This window comes from Schistocerca americana, chromosome 3 (assembly GCF_021461395.2).
Source record: "Schistocerca americana isolate TAMUIC-IGC-003095 chromosome 3, iqSchAmer2.1, whole genome shotgun sequence".
NCBI classification, from domain to species: Eukaryota; Metazoa; Arthropoda; class Insecta; order Orthoptera; family Acrididae; genus Schistocerca; species Schistocerca americana.
Genome location: NC_060121.1, coordinates 907,381,510 through 907,401,477, shown reverse-complemented (window position 1 = coordinate 907,401,477; position 19,968 = coordinate 907,381,510). Strand labels below are relative to the sequence as shown.

Below are 19,968 nucleotides of genomic sequence, written 5' to 3'. Positions count from 1 at the left end.
ATGCAGGTCAGTCGGTGCCGTATAAAAGGTGGCAGCTGGCTTGTCAAAGGCACATTTCAGCAGCAGCAACAGCAGCGGCCGCAGACTACCATGAACACCCTGGTAAGTACCAGCAAGTATGTGACCTCTGCTTGCACTGGGCACTTTAGTTCACTGGTATAAAGTTCTCTGGACCAGTAGCAACCAAATAATTTAGCACGCAACACAGAAGTCTTAAGGTATTGCGTGATATATACAATAAATTGCAAAATATAATATATGACGTACCTTCAACTTCAAGAGAAAGATTTGGTGATAATTAATATTAGGAATATTAGCTACTAGTGAACTGTATCTCACGCAAAATACCAGAAATATTCGCAAAACGCAGTACCAAGTTATCTACAGGGTGTTTCAAAAATGACCGGTATATTTGAAACGGCAATAAAAACTAAACGAGCAGCGATAGAAATACACCGTTTGTTGCAATATGCTTGGGACAACAGTACATTTTCAGGCAGACAAACTTTCGAAATTACAGGAGTTACAATTTTCAACAACAGATGGCGCTGCGGTCTGGGAAACTCTATAGTACGATATTTTCCACATATCCACCATGCGTAACAATAATATGGCGTATTCTCTGAATGAAATTACCCGAAACCTTTGACAACGTTGTAAGTAGGCTGTTTATGTTTTCTCTATGTAAGTAGGCTGTTTATGTTTTCTCTATGTAAGTAGGCTGTTTATGTTTTCTTATTGGCAACGTTACGTAGCGCTCAATATGAAAATCACTGGCTGTGCTGTGTGCAGTCTGTGGCTAGTTTGCATTGTTGTCTGCCATTGTAGTGTTAGGCAGCGGCAGCTGGCTGTGAACAGCGCGTAGCGTTGCGCAGTTGGAGGTGAGCCGCCAGCAGTGGTGGATGTGGGGAGAGAGATGGCGGAGGTTTCTAATTTGTCATGAACTGATATATATATTATGACTTGTGATGATATTAAGGTAAATACATTGTTTGCTCTCTATTAATATTTTTCATTTGCTAACTATCCCTATCAGTAGTTAGTGCCTTCAGTAGTTTGAATCTTTTATTTAGCTGGCAGTAGTGGCGCTCGCTGTATTGCAGTAGCTTGAGCAGCGAAGATTTTTGTGAGGTAAGTGATTTGTGAAAGGTATAGTTTAATGTTAGTCAGGGCCATTCTTTTGTAGGGAATTTTGAAAGTCAGATTGCGTTGCGCTAACAAAATATTGTGTGTCAGTTTAAGCACAGTCTCGTGTAGAATTGTTCAAAGGGGACGTTTCATATGGCGACCCTGCCAGGATACCTCACTGGAATCTTCTGATTTTTTCTTGTAGTTTGTGTAATTAGTGTAGATTTTGTTTATTGCTAGCACGTAATTGTAGAGAGAATCTCCTTTGTAGTTGTAGCCTTTCATTGTTGTACAGTAAAACAGTTGTGGCATGCATGTAGATTTGCACCAAGTATTTCGCAGCTGTAATTAACTAGATATTATTTTCAGTGTTATGTTAATGTGTTCTCTTATTTTTGCTCTTCAAATTGTGTTTTTCTGTGTTATCGTGTGAAATATTGTGACAATTATGGCGTGTGAAAAACGTAACACTAGGCTCCAAAGTAAACTGAGAAATGACAGTGAAGACGAAGGCAGTGTGTTAGCGCCGCAGAGTAATGAATTAACAGACATTCAAAGTAGTAATTGGGTAACTGTTCATAGGGAAATGGAGCAGGCGGCAAACAATGGCACGGACAGTGAAACAATTAGTGAAGAGGGAAGCATTATCGATCGATCGGTCGGCAACAGCTCGCCTCAGGAATCCGAAATGACAGGACACAATTTCGCAAATACTGTAGATTCAGGTTTTGGGTTATTACCGTTTTCTCAAATAAGTCAAGACGCATTTTCTGCTTGTCAAAATGTGAATGTTGCCGGTGCAAATGCACTGCCGAAAAGCGTAGAGAAACAGATTCCAGACACTAATACATTATTATTGCAATTAATGCAACAAATGGAACAAAATCAGAGACAAATGGGACAAAATCTTAAAAAGTTAGACACAGTGGAACAAAATCTCAAAAAGTTAGACACAATGGAACAAAATCAGAGACAAACACAGCAAAAGCTTCAAAAGTTAGACACAATGGAACAAAATCTTCAAAAGTTAGACACTACACTTGAACAAACACGTGAAGATTTAACCACTGAGTTACATAACATTGAATCGAAATGTCAAAAAGTCTGTAATGACGTAAAAACACAAATTTGTGAGCATTTTCAACCTATTTTTTCGCGGCATGAAAATGCATTACAGAATCACGAAGCAGCCATAAAAGAACTGCAAGCCATTGTTCATGAAAATCATGAGACCTTGTGGGCTAAAATTGACTCAGTTGCATCTACCGATTCGGTTACGCAACTTGCAAAAACTCAGGAAAACTTAAAGGACACAGTAGATACTCTGAAACTTGGTTCAGAAAAACACACTGAGGAAATGTGTTCACTATCGGAGAAAGTAGCCGAACTTTCGGATCAGGTCACTGACTTATCTACAAAGGTAGATGATGATCTGAATGACACAAGACCTGTAGCCTTCACTGACACTGAAGAGTGCGAACAAATTAGGAAATTCAAACAAAATCAGAATCAGATTAATACGCAACACCAAAGAGAAATCCGGGAAGTACAAGATCAGCTGACACAGTTAATACAAGAATTACGTATTTCAGAGGATACTCGTGCCCCAACTTGGGAAGAGGGACTTAGAAACACGGAAAAGCCGCAAAATAATAACACAGGACACTTCGGAAGTTATGAAAGAAATTGGCAAGGTGCACCGAATTTTGAAATGGAACGGCCGACACGACCTAACAATGACCGATATGCGACTCGCCGACATGATGATTTTGACTATAAGCTGTTCATTACTACACGTAAATTCAAAACATTTAAGAATTCTGGGAACGACATTCATCCACAAGCATGGCTCCATCAATTCTCTCATTGTTTTCCTCCCAACTGGTCATTAGAGCACAGATTAGAATTTATGTGTGGCTACTTAGAGAATGAACCAGCTGTAAGAATGCGATCGGTCATTCACGATTGCCACAGTGAAGGAGAATTTTACCATGCCTTCCTCTCAGCATATTGGTCTCAAGCCACACAAGACCGGGTAAAACATGGTATCATAATGATGAAACATTTCGAACAATCTGAATTCTCCAGTCTTGTGAAATATTTTGAAGACATGTTGCACAAGAATCAGTACCTGTCAAACCCATACAGCCCCTCAGAACTCATCCGCATTTGCTTAATCAAATTACCTGAACATTTACGACATATTATTTTAGCAGGACGTTGCAAAGACGACATTGACGCTTTTCAGGGACTGTTACAAGAGTCAGAAATTGACACTGACAATCGCGGAACGCGAAACCAGGAACACAACAATTACAGGTCACATCCGTCGCAAATCCGCGATGAAAGAAGTAGTAACTGGACACGACAAGGCTATTCTCACAACACAAATCGTGACCAAAATAGACACCACCCGTATGACAACCGTTGGCAGAGTAGTAATAACTACAGGGAAAGATCACCTCTCCGTGGTAATGACTATCACAGAGACAATCAGAGAAACAGACAATATGGGAACCAAAATAAATATTATCAGGGGAGACAGAATAACTTCAGACGCAACAGTTCAGCGCGGAGTTACGATTCAGGGAGAAATTCTCCACCACGTGACCGACAAGGAAGAAACTACGGATTCTACCGAAATGACGACAGACGATATGATCATAACGACAGACGTCAATTGCATCAGAACTGGCGGGATTCAAACAGAGCAGGGCCCTCTCGGCAAGGCGAATTTGTAGAAGTTAGGTCTCCAAATCCCAATAACGACGCGCGCCAAAAAAACTTTGTGAGTGCACAAGTGGTGGTTTATGGACTTGCTATATTGTCCGCAAGACTCTTCAGTGGTGATTGTGCACCAGCACAGTCACAACAGATGGCTGCTGGCCATCTCTACAAGGACTGCAGTGGGTCTGCACCTCTGGTGGCCCACCAATACCATTATCTCTACAAGGACAACAGTAGGTCTACATCTTTGATGACCCATCAACGCCATTATTTCTACAAGGACTGCAGTGGGTCTACACCTCTGGTGGCCCACCAATACCGTAATCTCTACCAGGACTACAGTGGGTCTGCTCTGTGATGACCTACCTACCAATATTCATCAAAACTTCGACTGACTCTGCTGTGGGTTTGCTCTGTTGTGGACCAATACTTGTCTGCATGTCGAGAGTCAGCACTGTCTTTCCGTTGGAAGGACAACACTACTTCTTCAAGACTGCATGGAAATCCACTACTTCTATGTGCATTTTCTTTTACTGCTTGGACTTTGAGAAAAACTCTGCATTTTTACGGTGATGCACAATGTGGACTGTCTTTATGGACTGTGAGAAATTTTGATCTTTTGACCAACATAATATTAATAAGTGTGCGCATTTTATATCTTTGTTACGGTAATTATGAAAAATTTTATCAAATCATTAGTGGGCACTGCCCAACAAAATTTGTAAAATTTTTTGTGGGGAGCATGGGGGCTATGTAAGTAGGCTGTTTATGTTTTCTCTATGTAAGTAGGCTGTTTATGTTTTCTCTATGTAAGTAGGCTGTTTATGTTTTCTTATTGGCAACGTTACGTAGCGCTCAATATGAAAATCACTGGCTGTGCTGTGTGCAGTCTGTGGCTAGTTTGCATTGTTGTCTGCCATTGTAGTGTTAGGCAGCGGCAGCTGGCTGTGAACAGCGCGTAGCGTTGCGCAGTTGGAGGTGAGCCGCCAGCAGTGGTGGATGTGGGGAGAGAGATGGCGGAGGTTTCTAATTTGTCATGAACTGATATATATATTATGACTTGTGATGATATTAAGGTAAATACATTGTTTGCTCTCTATTAATATTTTTCATTTGCTAACTATCCCTATCAGTAGTTAGTGCCTTCAGTAGTTTGAATCTTTTATTTAGCTGGCAGTAGTGGCGCTCGCTGTATTGCAGTAGCTTGAGCAGCGAAGATTTTTGTGAGGTAAGTGATTTGTGAAAGGTATAGTTTAATGTTAGTCAGGGCCATTCTTTTGTAGGGAATTTTGAAAGTCAGATTGCGTTGCGCTAACAAAATATTGTGTGTCAGTTTAAGCACAGTCTCGTGTAGAATTGTTCAAAGGGGACGTTTCAACGTGTCTGGCGGAATGGCTACACATGCAGATGAGATGTACTGCTTCAGCTGTTCAATTGTTTCTGGATTCTGGCGGTACACCTGGTCTTTCAAGTGTCCCCACAGAAACAAGTCACAGGGGTTCATATCTGGCGAATAGGGATGCCAATCCACGCCGCCTCCTGTATGTTTCGGATAGCCCAAAGCAATCACACGATCATCGAAATATTCATTCAGGAAATTAAAGACGTCGGCCGTGCGATGTGGCCGGGCACCATCTTGCATAAACCACGAGGTGTTCGCAGTGTCGTCTAAGGCAGTTTGTACCGCCACAAATTCACGAAGAATGTCCAGATAGCGTGATGCAGTAATCGTTTCGGATCTGAAAAATGGGCCAATGATTCCTTTGGAAGAAATGGCGGCCCAGACCAGTAATTTTTGAGGATGCAGGGACGATGGGACTGCAACATGGGGCTTTTCGGTTCCCCATATGCGCCAGTTCTGTTTATGGACAAAGCCGTCCAGGTAAAAATAAGCTTCGTCAGTAAACCAAATGCTGCCCACATGCATATCGCCGTCATCAATCCTGTGCACTATATCGTTAGCGAATGTCTCTCGTGCAGCAATGGTAGCGGCGCTGAGGGGTTGTTGCGTTTGAATTTTGTGTGGATAGAGGTGTAAACTCTGGCGCATGAGACGATACGTGGACGTTGGCGTCATTTGGACCGCAGCTGCAAAACGGCGAACGAAAACCCGAGCCGCTGTTGGATCACCTACTGCAATAGCTGCGCGTGGCCCTCTGTGGTTGCCGTACGCGGTCGCCCTACCTTTCCAGCACGTTCATCTGTCACGTTCCCAGTCCGTTGAAATTTTTCAAACAGATCCTTTATTGTATCGCTTTTCGGTCCTTTGGTTACATTAAACCTCCGTTGAAAACTTCGTCTTGTTGCAACAACACTGTGTTCTAGGCGGTGGAATTCAAACACCAGAAAAATCCTCTGTTCTAAGGAATAAACCATGTTGTCTACAGCACACTTGCACGTTGTGAACAGTACACGCTTACAGCAGAAAGACGACGTACAGAATGGCGCACCCACAGACTGCGTTGTCTTCTATATCTTTCACATCACTTGCAGCGCCATCTGTTGTTGAAAATTGTAACTACTGTAATTTCGAAAGTTTGTCCGCCTGAAAATGTAGTGTTGTCCCAAGCATATTGCAACAAACGGTGTATTTCTATCGCTGCTCGTTTAATTTTTATTGCCGTTTCAAATATACCGGTCATTTTTGAAACACCCTGTATGTTCTACACCTCTCTCGCGTAGCAGTTGCTTTCGTGCTGCCTATCAGCTAACAAAAAATGGCTCTGAGCACTATGGGACTTAACGTCTGAGGTCATCAGTCCCCTAGAACTTAGAACTACTCAAACCTAACTAACCTAAGGACATCACACACATCCATGCCCGAGGCAGGATTCGAACCTGCGACTGTAGCGGTCGCGCGGCTCCAGACTGTAGTGCGTAGAACCACTCGGCCACTCCGGCCGGCTATCAGCTATCCTATTAAGCATTTAGGTGCTATACTGTGTGACTAACTTCATAAGTTTTCGCTCAAGTGACGAAATATGAGGTAATGGTATTTTGAATAACGTTGCGATATATTTTTCCTATCAATACGGTAGTTTCAAGTTACTGTGGAAGCCTGGCTACAAAATGATACGTAAATTATATGGTGGAGAACACCTTAGAGTGATGGGTAGGTTTAGATGAAAAGTGAGAAACTGAAACAGTAGTTGCAAAAGATATAACAGATAAAATGAAAGTCCTGATTTGACTATTCTCGAGTGTTCAAACGCTCTGATCAACACAGCATTCCGAGGACGTATTTAGTTATTATTACCACACGTTTCCTGACGTTATTAGCTGTTGAAGGAGAAGCATCCGAGAAGGCATCAGACATGAATAGCACAGTACCACAGAAATTGCTGCATGTGTTGACAGGCGTGCGGAATATTAGATTCTTAGATATAAAAACAGACTGTTAAAGTGACCTGCTTATATCGAAGAAGTCGACAGCAGTTATCCAGGACAGACGTACCTCCACCTGGCTATTAAACTGCTATAAGTATAGAAGAAGGCAGGGAGTCACAAAAATGCAATCTTTGATCAAATAATTGATGCAGCAATAGATTAGTTACAGCTTGTACTACAGACAAATACAAACGAACACACATACGCAGACTCTCTCTCTCTCTCTCTCTCTCTCTCTCTCTCTCTCTCACACACACACACACACACACATACACACGGCAGTAAGTAAATATTAATTCTACAAAACCAAAAACCACTGATTGTTATTAATTTTATTTGTTGCCAGATCGTCCTGAGCGCCGTCCTGGCAGTGGCAGTGGCCACCCCCGGCTACCTGGGTGCCGCCCCCGCTGCAGTAGTAGCGCCGGCCGCCTACGCCGCCCCCGCAGTGGTCGCCGCCCCCGTCCACCCTGGATACGCTGCCTACGGCCCTGCCCCCATCGCCGTCCGCTCCGACGGCTACCTGCTGGACACCCCTGACGTGGCTGTGAACAAAGCCGCCCACCTGACCGCCGTCGCCCAGACGAGGGCCCGCGACGCCATCATCAACGGCGCCGCTGTGCTGGCCGCCCCCGCCGTCGCCGCCCCCGTGGCTTACGCCGCCCCCGGAGCCCTCGCAGCCGCCGCCCACCTTCACGCCAAAGCTGCTCTGCTGGGTTGAAATGTCCTCCTGCGGCTGGGTATATGAACAACGTACTCGAGGTTGCATCAAGTCATGGTACCTGTATATTTTGTCATTGAAATAAACCATCTCTCAGTATATGTAACATTCTACTTCTTTTCCCTGCTGTCAGCCTGGCTAAAGATTTTCGATCCTCATTATCATTTCGAACGTTACGTCTCTAAACAATCTCGCGGCCACAGCCCGAATACGCGCTCTACTAATGATATTCGGCAGATGGGACAACTTACGGGCTTAATTCCCACTGATTCAATCGGTAACGTTTATTGAAACACCTGGGTAAGTCCACACTTGGAATCAGTCTAAATGAGGTTCATCAGTCTCGCTTTGGCGAGAAAGACGAGGTTAAACTTCTCACTACTCGAAAGGTAATAACTCCAGCTACTATCAGAAAGATTCAGAGCCAGGATTGGAATATGTACACTACTAGGAGTTCATGCACCGCTTTCGACTGGCTCCTAGCAACTTCCGCCACTAAAATCTGCGACACCAAAACAGAAGGATCGTTTCACGTGTACAAGGAAAGAGTCACACAGAAACAGTGAACTTAAATTTTCACGGAATAAATATAATTTATTGAGTAGAATTAAATCTTTATTTACGGTTTTCGAGTAAACTGATCTTCAGAACTTCAGTGGAGGTAAGCTTCATAGACAGGGTAGGGCGTAACGTACTAGTATCCAGTTTCAGAGTAAAACTCAAAACGCGTAAATAAAGTTGATTTGCTGAACATCAAATGACTACAATTTTTCTTCAGCGGCTAGAACGGTAGTGTATAAGCAAAAAGTTTCAAATTTGCAGAATAATTGCATGCGTGTTGCGTGACTTTATGCCACACCTAATATTCAATGAAAACCTTGCGATGTCGGCCACGTTTACTACAGGCCACTGCCTAGCTAGATAAGGTTCTCTACAGCCTAATGTAAGATCTCGGCCTAGTGAGTGTGTGCTCACAGAAACAGTCATGTACAGTGACGGAAAAAAACGCAATATCAAGAAGGAGTTGTACGACATATACGAAAGATGATTTCTATTCAAATTTCGCGTCAGTCGCATAAGAGTTGCGCTGGTGTCTTCACTGTGAGAACGCAAATCAGATTTGCTTTAAATTCATGCTGCAATGGTCATGAGTGTCAGTTACCTTTGAGGCTGGACTTGCATCGCGTAACGAACTTTTTTGAAAAGAGAGAAAAGAAATGTTCCTTTAATTTGGACTGAAAATGTTTGATTAAATAAAATCCCTTTTATGTTAATTAAAACACACGGCTAAATTTTCTCAGGTCGCTATGGCCAGAAATACCATGCATATTCCAACGTGAAGACATCCGTCTTACTCACGATGGATAAAAAAATTATCTTTTTTAATGTTACGTGATAAGCAAATGCAATGTAATATTCTAACAGGTATTTTTCTCTGTGAAGATTGATGCACCAGTATAGTTGCCTACGTGCAATGGCAGCGTAACAAAATAATTCCTTTCAATAAACTGCATCTCTGGCCTAAAGTGAAATGAAAATTACTAAGAGACTCCGTTTTACATTTACTGGAATTAAATTCTTTCAATAATTTCTGAATTAAATAGTTATGGAGAAATTTTTATCAATTTTAACGGCAATGGCATCGTTTCAACAATGCAATTACAAATGGCTTGGGCAACATTTAATTGTTACGTAATTTCACAAGCTGCGACATGACAGCGAAATTACGTAATTAATTAAATAAAGGGGACAGGGAAGGTACTTTCTTGCTACTAACAAAAACACATACTGCAATCAATACCGACATATGTATTTAGCAGAAATTCTAAATACACTACAAAAAATGTGAAATCTTATGGGACTTAACTGCTAAGGTCATCAGTCCCTAAGCTTACACGCTACTTAACCTAAATTATACTAAGGACAAACACACACACCCATGCTCAAGGGAGGACTCTAACCTCCGCTCGGCTAATCCCGCGCGGCAATACACTACATATAGTAGAAATAATACCTTACAGACCGTAATCTAAATACGACATCAGAACATCCAGCCACAGAAGACAAAGAAGAAGAAGACAAGAGAAGACAATGAAATCTTTCCTTATATACTACAATACAGATTTAATAGTAATTACAAATCTCTGAGAACGTACAGCGGCTCCATTGTAGTCACCTATCGATAAAGTCATTTAGATTACTGTTTTCAAGAAGCGATCCTATACTTTGTGAGTTGATGTTCGTCCAGAATGCCTGTAAGGCGACAAATACGCCATTATCAACATCTTAGTGACTTTCAACAATGTCTTGTAATAGACTACGAGAAGCTGGATCTTCCTTCTGTGATACTGGAGAAAGACTTCCGTGATTGTAGCCCCTGTACCTGACTGCTGACAGCGGTACTCACAAGAATGTACAGTCGCAAGAAGACCAGTTTCCGGTCGGTTATGTGGCGCTACCTTAAGGGAAGACCGTGTTCGGCATATGGCTCTGGCGCAACATTGTACTGCATCTGCAGTAGGTATTTGAGAAGCAATTGACACTCTAGTGAAACAAAGAACTGTCCGAAATTGGTTCCTTCAAGCACAGCTCCGAGCCAGATGCCCTGTAGCGTGCATCTGACGGACTCCCAAAAACTTTCATTTGCTATTTCAGTGGTGTAAAGCGAGAGCCCGTTGGAGGGCAGAGTGGAGGTCTGTAGTGTTTTGTGATGAAAGCTACTTCTTCTACGTCAATGCCAGTGATGGTCATGTGTTGGTTAAACGGAGGCTAGTTGAGGGCCTGCACAAAACCTGTGTGCATGCTAGACACAATGGATCTGCACTCGGAGTTATCATTTGGGGTTCGATTTCGTATGATAGCAGGAGTCCTATCGTGGTTATTCCACGCACCCTGACTACAAATTTATATTTCCGTCTGGTGATTTGACCTATTGCTCTGCCATGTACGAACAGTAATCTAGGTTATGTTTCCTCCACATACCACTGTTGTAACTCAACTGGGTGTCGACGTGTTGCCTTGGCCTGCTCGATCAACAGATCTTACTCCTGTCGAACACATATGGGACATCATCGCATGACAACTCCAGCATCATCCAGAAATAGCTGTAACCGACTCTGTGTTGACCGACCACGTGCAACAGCCATGGAACTCAGTCCCACAATTTCACATCCGGCATCTGTACAACACATTGGATACACGTTTGCATGCCTGCATTCACCATTATGGCGATTACACCGGTTAATAATGTACCAAAATTTCTAATTCGCAATTTCTTATCTCGCGCTTACATTAAGCTGTAATCTTGAAATGTTAATCACTTAAATATGCTACCTAGACAGACGTAGCCCTGCAATTTCAATACTCTACATTATTAAATTTTAGGTGTTGCGATTTTTTTCAGCCATTGAATTAAACTGTAATGACTCAACCCGAAATCGTTCTCCGTCTACAGAAACGCGCTTTTTTATTCCGGCAAAATTTCTCTGCTGTAAGAAATAGCTCGGTTGATAACGAAAGGACAACCTTCTGCCAACGTATGAAGCACATCATCTTCGCCACAGAGGACCGCAATTTCTGCATGAGACGAGGGTTGCCGATCGAGTCTGCGCTTTCGCGAGCTCGGATATTCCCCATGAAAGTATTTAAGACTGGCATATCAACCAGTCAGACACAATAACATGGAATTAGACGTTGTCTATGGAGCCCGTGATCTTATATTCAAAAATGCTGTATTGAAACTGCATTGATTGCAAAAGTTAATCGCACATTTGTCCAATTTTAGGTGGTAAACAGCCACCACCAGATCCAGTCTGATTGTTGCGGAGTGCCGTGTCACAGTAGTGCACACACCATTACAAGCTTGTTGTGGCCGTTACTGTGACCAGTTACACTGCAACAAGGCTACTGGTTCTGGCGGTGACTACTTACCTCATGAAATCGGACAACTTTGTGATTAACTTCTGCAAATAATGCAATTTCAATAAATCATCTGAGACTCAGTAGCAGCACGAAGGTAATATCCTTGACACTGCCACCGCCCCCCCCCTCCCCTCCCCGACCAATAGTGTTCATATACTCACTTACTTTTCAATTCTGCCCGCTGCCAGGATTATCAAATCGTATGTTTCGCTGAAGGTGCTTGGAAACAACTGCCTCCATGAGAAAATGATTCGCCCTAGAACAAGCCTTTCAGGGCTCCTACACAACTCGTTTAGGAGAGTTAGGAGAAAGACCGGCACTTCAGCTCCAGGCTGGAGCCATAGAAATCCACAAAAATGACGAAAACTTGAACAAGAACGAGAAAGCCACAAGACGAAACGATCCTGGATTCCTATATTGTAGCGAGCGTATGTAGCACTGGAAGAACAATAGCAGTAATGATCAGAGAAAAGCCTTCGACGTTGTCGTGACAGATGGTTCAAATGGTTCAAATGGCTCTGAGCACTATGGGACTCAACTTCTGAGGTCATTAGTCCCCTAGAACTTAGAACTAGTTAAACCTAACTAAGCTAAGGACATCACACACATCCATGCCCGAGGCAGGATTCGAACCTGCGACCGTAGCGGTCTTGCGGTTCCAGACTGCAGCGCCTTTAACCGCACAGCCACTTCGGCCGGCAAAGAGAATTACAAAATATATATGACTGTCTTAACTAGAATTCTAGTTCTGTCAATTAATTCACAACCGTCCATAATCTTCACAGAAAGTCATTTGGAGCACACAAACGAATAACAAAGACACGCACAGGCAGCATAAATTAAGGAAAACTTCAAATGAAGTTAATAACACCAATGAGAAGTCGGGAGCAGTCCTAGGAACAGGTGTAACCCCTTATTCGTTGTGTATTGTGTTCGCTACATAGTCTTGCACGTGATTTGTGTCCTTACCGGCATCGAGAATTACCCTACTCCTTGTTTTTCAAAAATTGTGTCTAACATGTTACTAAACATCGTCCTCAAATATGGGTAATGTTTGATCTTCCAACGTGCAGTTCTCATGTAAGCCTCGAAACTAATGAGATTATCTTCACTATTGTGGATGATGATATACGTCACAAACTGTCCTAACAGCCACATCTCGGTGTTGTTCTTGGTAGCGGTAAAATGTTTCGTGTCCGGCCAGAGCAGGATGTCGGTGCAGTGGCTGGCTGGGCTGCTGCGGGTAATCAGGCCCAGCCTCCGCTGCACCCATTTCCAGTTAATGAGATGGCCGCCACAAGTGCAGCGATGGCTTAAGGTGTCGACCAGACCACAGCGGACGCATTTATCACTGTCACATAAGCCGATTATAGGCAACCTTTCATTAGTGGGTATAACATCGTTTACCACTTTATACCACATGAACACCACCTCAGCAGTGTGGACGGTTAAACTTATGTTCTCCCAAACTGCCTTCCAATGAACACCCGGGTATTTAAGTTCAGTGGGATTCCAGACTATTGTAGATGTCCATCTTTTTAATAACAGGTGCGTAGTCGATAAATCCTGCGTGAAATAATGTCCATCAATATAGCTTACTTTAAGAAAAAACTGCTTGATATGTCGTGGTTTTAATGCATTTTACTTACATCGATGGGTGAGTGTGGGTTCTAAGGTTCGGAAGAGCCAACTGGTTACGATGAGAGGTTCCTTGTCCAACAAGTGGGTGATACGTTTAATATATAACGCAGTACACTTTCGGTTAATGTCAGGCATGTTGAGTCAGCCGGCCTGTCTGGAAGACGCCAGCGAGATGTATTTCACTTTGAACAGATGCCCTTGCCAGATAAATCTATTAGAGAGTTTCATCACGTGTTTGGCCTGCATCTTAGGGACTGGAAATATTTGGGCCGAATAGTACGCTTTAGTGAATATATAACTGCTGAGGAGTCGTATGCGTTGGAGAATGTCAACGGACCACCAATTGTTTTCATAGATGGCTCCTTACATTTTATTGGTGACCTGCTTCCAAAATTCATTTCTAGCAGGCATTTGTCGATAATTATCCCCAGAGTGGTGTGGGCTTCGTGACGCTGCGCCCAAGGTACAATAAATGCGTCGAATCCTCGAATGTTGCCAAAGGTGCATTTATCGGCGTTGATTTTAGCATCGGAAGCACGACAGTACTCGTCTACCGCTGTGTTGAGGGTTGATACGTCGCCTTCGTTGCGCAGTAACACTCCGACGTCGTCGGTGTAAACACGAACCACGATGGACGTCCCGGCGATCGAAAGGCCTGCAAGTTTGTCATGAAAAGAGCGTAAGAGTGGCTCGAGAGATAAAACAAATAACATCATGGAGAGAGGGCTCCCCTGCGGCACTCCTCTTTGGACCTGGATGGATTGAGTAAGCTGTTCATTTACGCTGACTCTGGTTGTAATGCCCGTGACGAAATGTTGCACGACAGTAATAACCCGTTGATCAAAACCACACCGCTGTAGTAGCTGCAGGAGGTACTCGTGGCGGACGCGATCAAATGCCTTGCAAAAGTCAATAAACAGCAATGCGAGATTCACGTTAGTGACTGACGCTGTGCCTATTACATCTCTATATTGAGAAAGGGGCGTCATAATAGTGCGACCAGGGAAGCATCATTGATGGTTGCGAATCACTTGCTTCATTAATGGAGACAATCTGCTGAGTGCTCTGGCAAAGGTTTTGTAATCAAAATTGAGTAAAGTAAACGGTCGGAAGTTATCTAATGTTTTTCGGTGTTTACTTTTTGGTATCAATATAATTCGACCTTCCTTCATTTCGGCCGGCACGTCACTCCATCGCATCACTTCACTGAGAACATCTGCATATACGTGTCCGATTATGAGACAGAAACGCACATAAAATTCCCGTGGAAAACCATCAGGGCCAGCGGATTTATTCGATGGTGAGTCAGAAATCAGTTCAAGGAATCCGTCTGGAGCAAAATCGTGTACGACCGCCGAGTTCTCCGCAGGCGTGACTACGGTGGTCAGAGCACGCACGATATCGCCGCCGTCATCACCATATGTACAGGGCTATTACAAATGATTGAAGCGATTTCATAAATTCACTGTAGCTCCATTCATTGACATATGGTCACGACACACTACAGATACGTAGAAAAACTCATAAAGTTTCGTTCGGCTGAAGCCGCACTTCAGGTTTCTGCCGTCAGAGCGCTCGAGAGCGCAGTGAGACAAAATGGCGACAGGAGCTGAGAAAGCGTATGTCGTGCCTGAAATGCACTCACATCAGTCAGTCATAACAGTGCAACCACACTTCAGGACGAAGTTCAACAAAGATCCACCAACTGCTAACTCCATTCGGCGATGGTATGCGCAGTTTAAAGCTTCTGGATGCCTCTGTAAGGGGAAATCAACGGGTCGGCCTGCAGTGAACGAAGAAACGGTTGAACGCGTGCGGGCAAGTTTCACGCGTAGCTCGCGGAAAATTGGCTCATGCCATAACTGGAGACCGACAGCGCCGACTTCATCTTTCAACAGGATGGTGCTCCACCGCACTTCCATCATGATGTTCGGCATTTCTTAAACAGGAGATTGGAAAACCGATGGATCGGTCGTGGTGGAGATCATGATCAGCAATTCATGTCATGGCCTCCACGCTCTCCCGACTTAACCCCATGCGATTTCTTTCTGTGGGGTTATGTGAAAGTGTTTAAACCTCCTCTACCAAGAAACGTGCCAGAACTGCGAGCTGCTTTCGAACTCATTGATGGGGACATGCTGCGCCGAGTGTGGGAGGAACTTGATTATCGGCTTGATGTCTGCCGAATTACTAAGGGGGCACATATCGAACATTTGTGAATGCCTAAAAAAACTTTTTGAGTTTTTATATGTGTGAAAATTGTGAAAATATCTCAAATAATGAAGTTATTGTAGAGCTGTGAAATCGCTTCAATCATTTGTAATAACCCTGTATCGCATTGCGAGTACAGATCCGTGAAGTACCGGTAAACTGCAGTAAGAATATCACTCTGTCGGGTCAAACGGAGTCCATCATCTGTGTCCAGCTCCCCGATAAAAGCTCGCTTGCGATTGGCACGACGTTTTATGAGGTGATACAGCGATGCAAGTTCGTCCTCTTGAAGCGATTTTGCTTTAGATCTGATGTTCAGTTCATCAAGCTGCGTTCGCTTTATGCCTATAAGCTTCGCCTTTATTTGTTTGATGGTCGTCAGCTGCGTGTTGGTTAGTGATGTAGTCGCATACAACTCTCGCAGAACTGTCTGGTAAAAATCAATTGTACGTTTGACATCTTGCACCCGTTGCCAACTGTAGTTTCTTAAGGATAATCGCATTTACCGTTTGATCACAACATTATACCAGGCTATCTTGCTCGGATATCTGCAGCATTGCTTGATACAATTCGCCCATGTCGTGGAGATGACATCTCGTAGCGCGGCATCGGCGAGAAGAGAAACATTTAGGCTCCACAGAATCCTATGCCATTTAGTATGCTGTTTGGCTAGATTTATCGTGACATAGAGGGCGCAGTGGTCGGAGAGACCAGTCGGAGTGCCATCGGCATCCGGAGCATGTTGGTAAATGTTCTCAGAGGTGTACAAACGGTCTACACGGCTACATGCGGTGGTGGTCAGGTAGGAAATTTTAGTTCCCACGCATCCTTCAGTTGCAGGTGACGCACCAGATCATGTAGTTCCTTACAGTAATTAAAGTTTGGCGATTGATCTTTACTGTGGATCACACAGTTAAAATCACCACTAATTATCAACTGGGTTGGGTTGCGGCGTAACAAATAGATGAAGTCTTGTTTAAAGAAGTTGGCTCTTTCTGATTTTAGGGTCGTTCCAGATGGAGCATATATATTGACGAAGGTGACGTCAAAAATTTGGCACGCTATGCCTCTACCGGAGTCCAACATTTCGATATTGCTCACTGGGATTCCGTCTCGTGATAAAATGGCCATACCTGTACCCCCGCCCGCCGCGGTGTTTACATTTATTGCAAATCCTGATACATGAAAACTTAAGATAGACACTGTATCAGAACTATATCAGCTTCGAACTCATAGATAAACTGCTGTAGCATTGCTAATTTTAAATCTGTCCTAACTCTGTTAATGTTCAGGGACAAAAAGTTCTAGGGGACTGATGATCTCTGAAGTTAAGTCCCATAGTGCTCAGAGCCATTTGAACCATTTTTTTTTCAGGGACAAAAACTTATAAACTTGACTAATGATCGTTAGAGACGTGGGTGTTCGGAAGCGTAGGAAGCCCAGTCCATCTCAGGTTTTGTACCGGTTTTTGCGCTGACTTTACTTTTTGACTTACTTCCAGCCACGGAGTCATTTGGTTTAACTTTATTTTGCCGTCGCACAGTCGCCCGAAGTGTCATAGAAGACGGCGGAGTCAGCGAGTCTTGGCTGTAAGCAGTATGTGAAATTTCCTTGCTTCGGAACGGGTGACGGCAAGTCCGAAGAGGCGGCTTCAGTTGGCTCACTGTGTTTGTTTGGAGCCGCACTGGCTGTTTGTATACAGCTGTCCACGTCCTCGCGTTGTTTGGAAGCAGTTCGGTGGTGGCGGGTGTTTATGTTATGCTCTACACTGCGTGCATCATCCTCTGTGTTTACGATTTGCAGTTGACAGACTGCCGCTTCTTTTGTGTTGACCACCTGTGGGGAGTCGAGAAGCGGCATCGGAACTGATTGCTGTTAACACTGGACTGCACTCGTATTGACAGTTTCTGCGTCGGGAGTTCCAATGTGAATTTGGCGGGTCGTAACTGAGCCATCCGAATTATGCGTGTGCTGTGTGGCCCGTGACTCCGCGTCATCGACTTAATTTTTTACTACCTGGTCGCCGGCGACACTACCGTCACTAGTACAGCGTCGTTTGTTACCAACAGATAATGCAACACCAGCGGCTAAGGGGTGACTGGCCACAGGTTTCTGAGGTAAGGGTGGGAAGGTGCCGTTACCGGGATCGTTGTCCTCTGACACAGATGCACTTGGTTGGGAGTCAATCACAGAAGGCGTCTGATTTGGAGTTAGGACATCAGCCAATGTTGATCTCTGTCGTTGTTGCAGATTGTTTCGATGTACGACAACGCGCCGTGGGCAATCATCACCTAAATGGCCACTCGTGTTGCAGATAAAACAAGTGCCTACTTGTCCATTGTAAAAGACGTGAGCCTTATAACCACAGACCATTATATACGATGGGATATTGACTTTAACGGCCATGTCAACTGAGCGAACCCCACTACAACATTGGAGTTTGTGACGGCTCGACCATTTTTCGTTTCTAATCTGTCGGATGTCACCGCATTTGGTGAGGACATCTCTAAGAAAACCATTCTCAACCTCAGGTGGCAAATTGAACTCTCGCACTTGATTATAGTCAATGTCAGCGTTAGTTATTGAAACTGTACTCTTCGACTGATCACGATGCCGGAACTCTGCTTTCCCACCAGTATTCCCCAAAATTTTCTCCAGTTGTATCTGGTCTAAAAACTTCATAAAGAATCAGTATTCTGCCATGTCATAATATGCTGTGTGGACCTGGTCGGACGTGATGCCAATAATATCTATTATCCAGTCATGGATTTCTAGAGAACTCAGTTGCACATTCCTCGAAGATTTCTGAAATACAAAACACAGGGCATTCTTACAGGGTATACTGGGAGCCATAACTGCGCTATATGAGCGACCGAGACCGCTGTGTGTGAGTTAAGAAGCATGTGAACGACGGTAGTGAAGAAACACTGAGAATATCACAGGTCACAATTCAAGAATTTCTATAAACACGGCTTGCGGCGCTACGACTACACGGAAGTACCGACACTTCCGGTCGCTGTCGCGTCCCAAGCGGAAATGACTCCTGCGAACCTTGCAGAACTAGCACTCCTGAAAGAAAGGATATTGCGGAGACATGGCTTAGCCACGGCCTGGGAGATGTTTCCAGAATGAGATTTTCACTCTGCAGCGGAGTTTATCGATAAGTTCGTCGTTTCCTGCTTACATTATGTGGTCTTGCTTTTCACATTACTGCTATGTGTTTTTAACGTCGAAAGTAGAAAAAAGTAATTAGCAACTGTCGGGTAATATATATATATATATATATATATATATATATATATATATATATATATATATATATATATATAGCTAAGAGCACCATAAGAGTGTCCTATTACCGACGTGTCCGTCTGAACGATAAACGTATGCGATAAATATCTCACGGCGAAAGATATAAACAATAAAGTGAACCTCAATTCAAAGGCATTCCTTGTGGAGATGTTTAATGCCATTAGTTGTATCAGTACTTTAGGTTGTCTATAGAACTTTACAGCGTTGAACGTTGGCTGCCATTATATATTTGAGAGCCGATAAGTAACTGTAGTACTCACTAAAAGGATTTACGTCTTCTCAGCAGGAAAAAATGGTTTCAAATTTTAGAAAATCTTGAAGTATGTGTAATATTATTTCACCTTGCCCTGTAGGAACCATGGAGAGAAGTGTCAGCAGCGTAATCTGATAAAAGATTATCATGTGGTAATTTATTTCCGTCTATACAATTCTTTTAAAAGATGTACAGCTTTTCACTAATTTTACGAACTATTTGCCTTAGAAGTTATAAATGCAATTTGCATTCTTCTGGCAGCACACAATGTAAATGTTGCAAAGGTTCCTTACCTAATACCAAAGCCGTTTTAGGAGGCGTAATTAATGTTGATCTATGCTTTTCAATGGCACACAACAGACAACGTAAGATGTCTGTTCGATGTCATGCGTCCCGAAGTGACGCATAAACAGTACACGCTTATAATGGGAAGTAACGGAACTACCTCAGTAAAGAAAAAGTGTATAAAGTGATTTTACGTCTGTGTTACTAAGCAGAACAACAACACATATACACCACTAACAACTACGAGATACTTCTTAATGGAGCTGTCACTTCAGCATCTCATACCAAGTAGAGGCTGCTCGGATAATTGACAATTACTCATTGTGTGGAACTGACGGCCAAACACGACAAACGGTACTACTCGCTAGACAGGCCACGCCCA

General features: G+C 43.5%; 1 protein-coding gene across 1 annotated transcript; it reads left to right on the top strand.

Annotated features, from left to right (window-relative positions):
- On the top strand, positions 1-8,064 carry LOC124606501 (cuticle protein 38-like). The gene is made up of 2 exons (XM_047138484.1): positions 1-102; positions 7,589-8,064. The coding sequence occupies exons 1-2, from the start codon at positions 1-3 to the stop codon at positions 7,961-7,963; spliced, it is 477 nt and encodes a 158-aa protein (XP_046994440.1). The 3' UTR covers positions 7,964-8,064.
- The last annotated feature ends 11,904 nt before the right edge of the window (positions 8,065-19,968 follow it).

Excerpts from the sequence above, each read along its gene's own strand:
- LOC124606501 (XM_047138484.1), top strand. The coding sequence starts at position 1 with ATGCAGGTCAGTCGGTGCCGTATAAAAGGTGGCAGCTGGCTTGTCAAA. Across the intron at positions 103-7,588 it reads AGACTACCATGAACACCCTG|ATCGTCCTGAGCGCCGTCCT; the intron begins GTAAGTACCAGC and ends ATTTGTTGCCAG.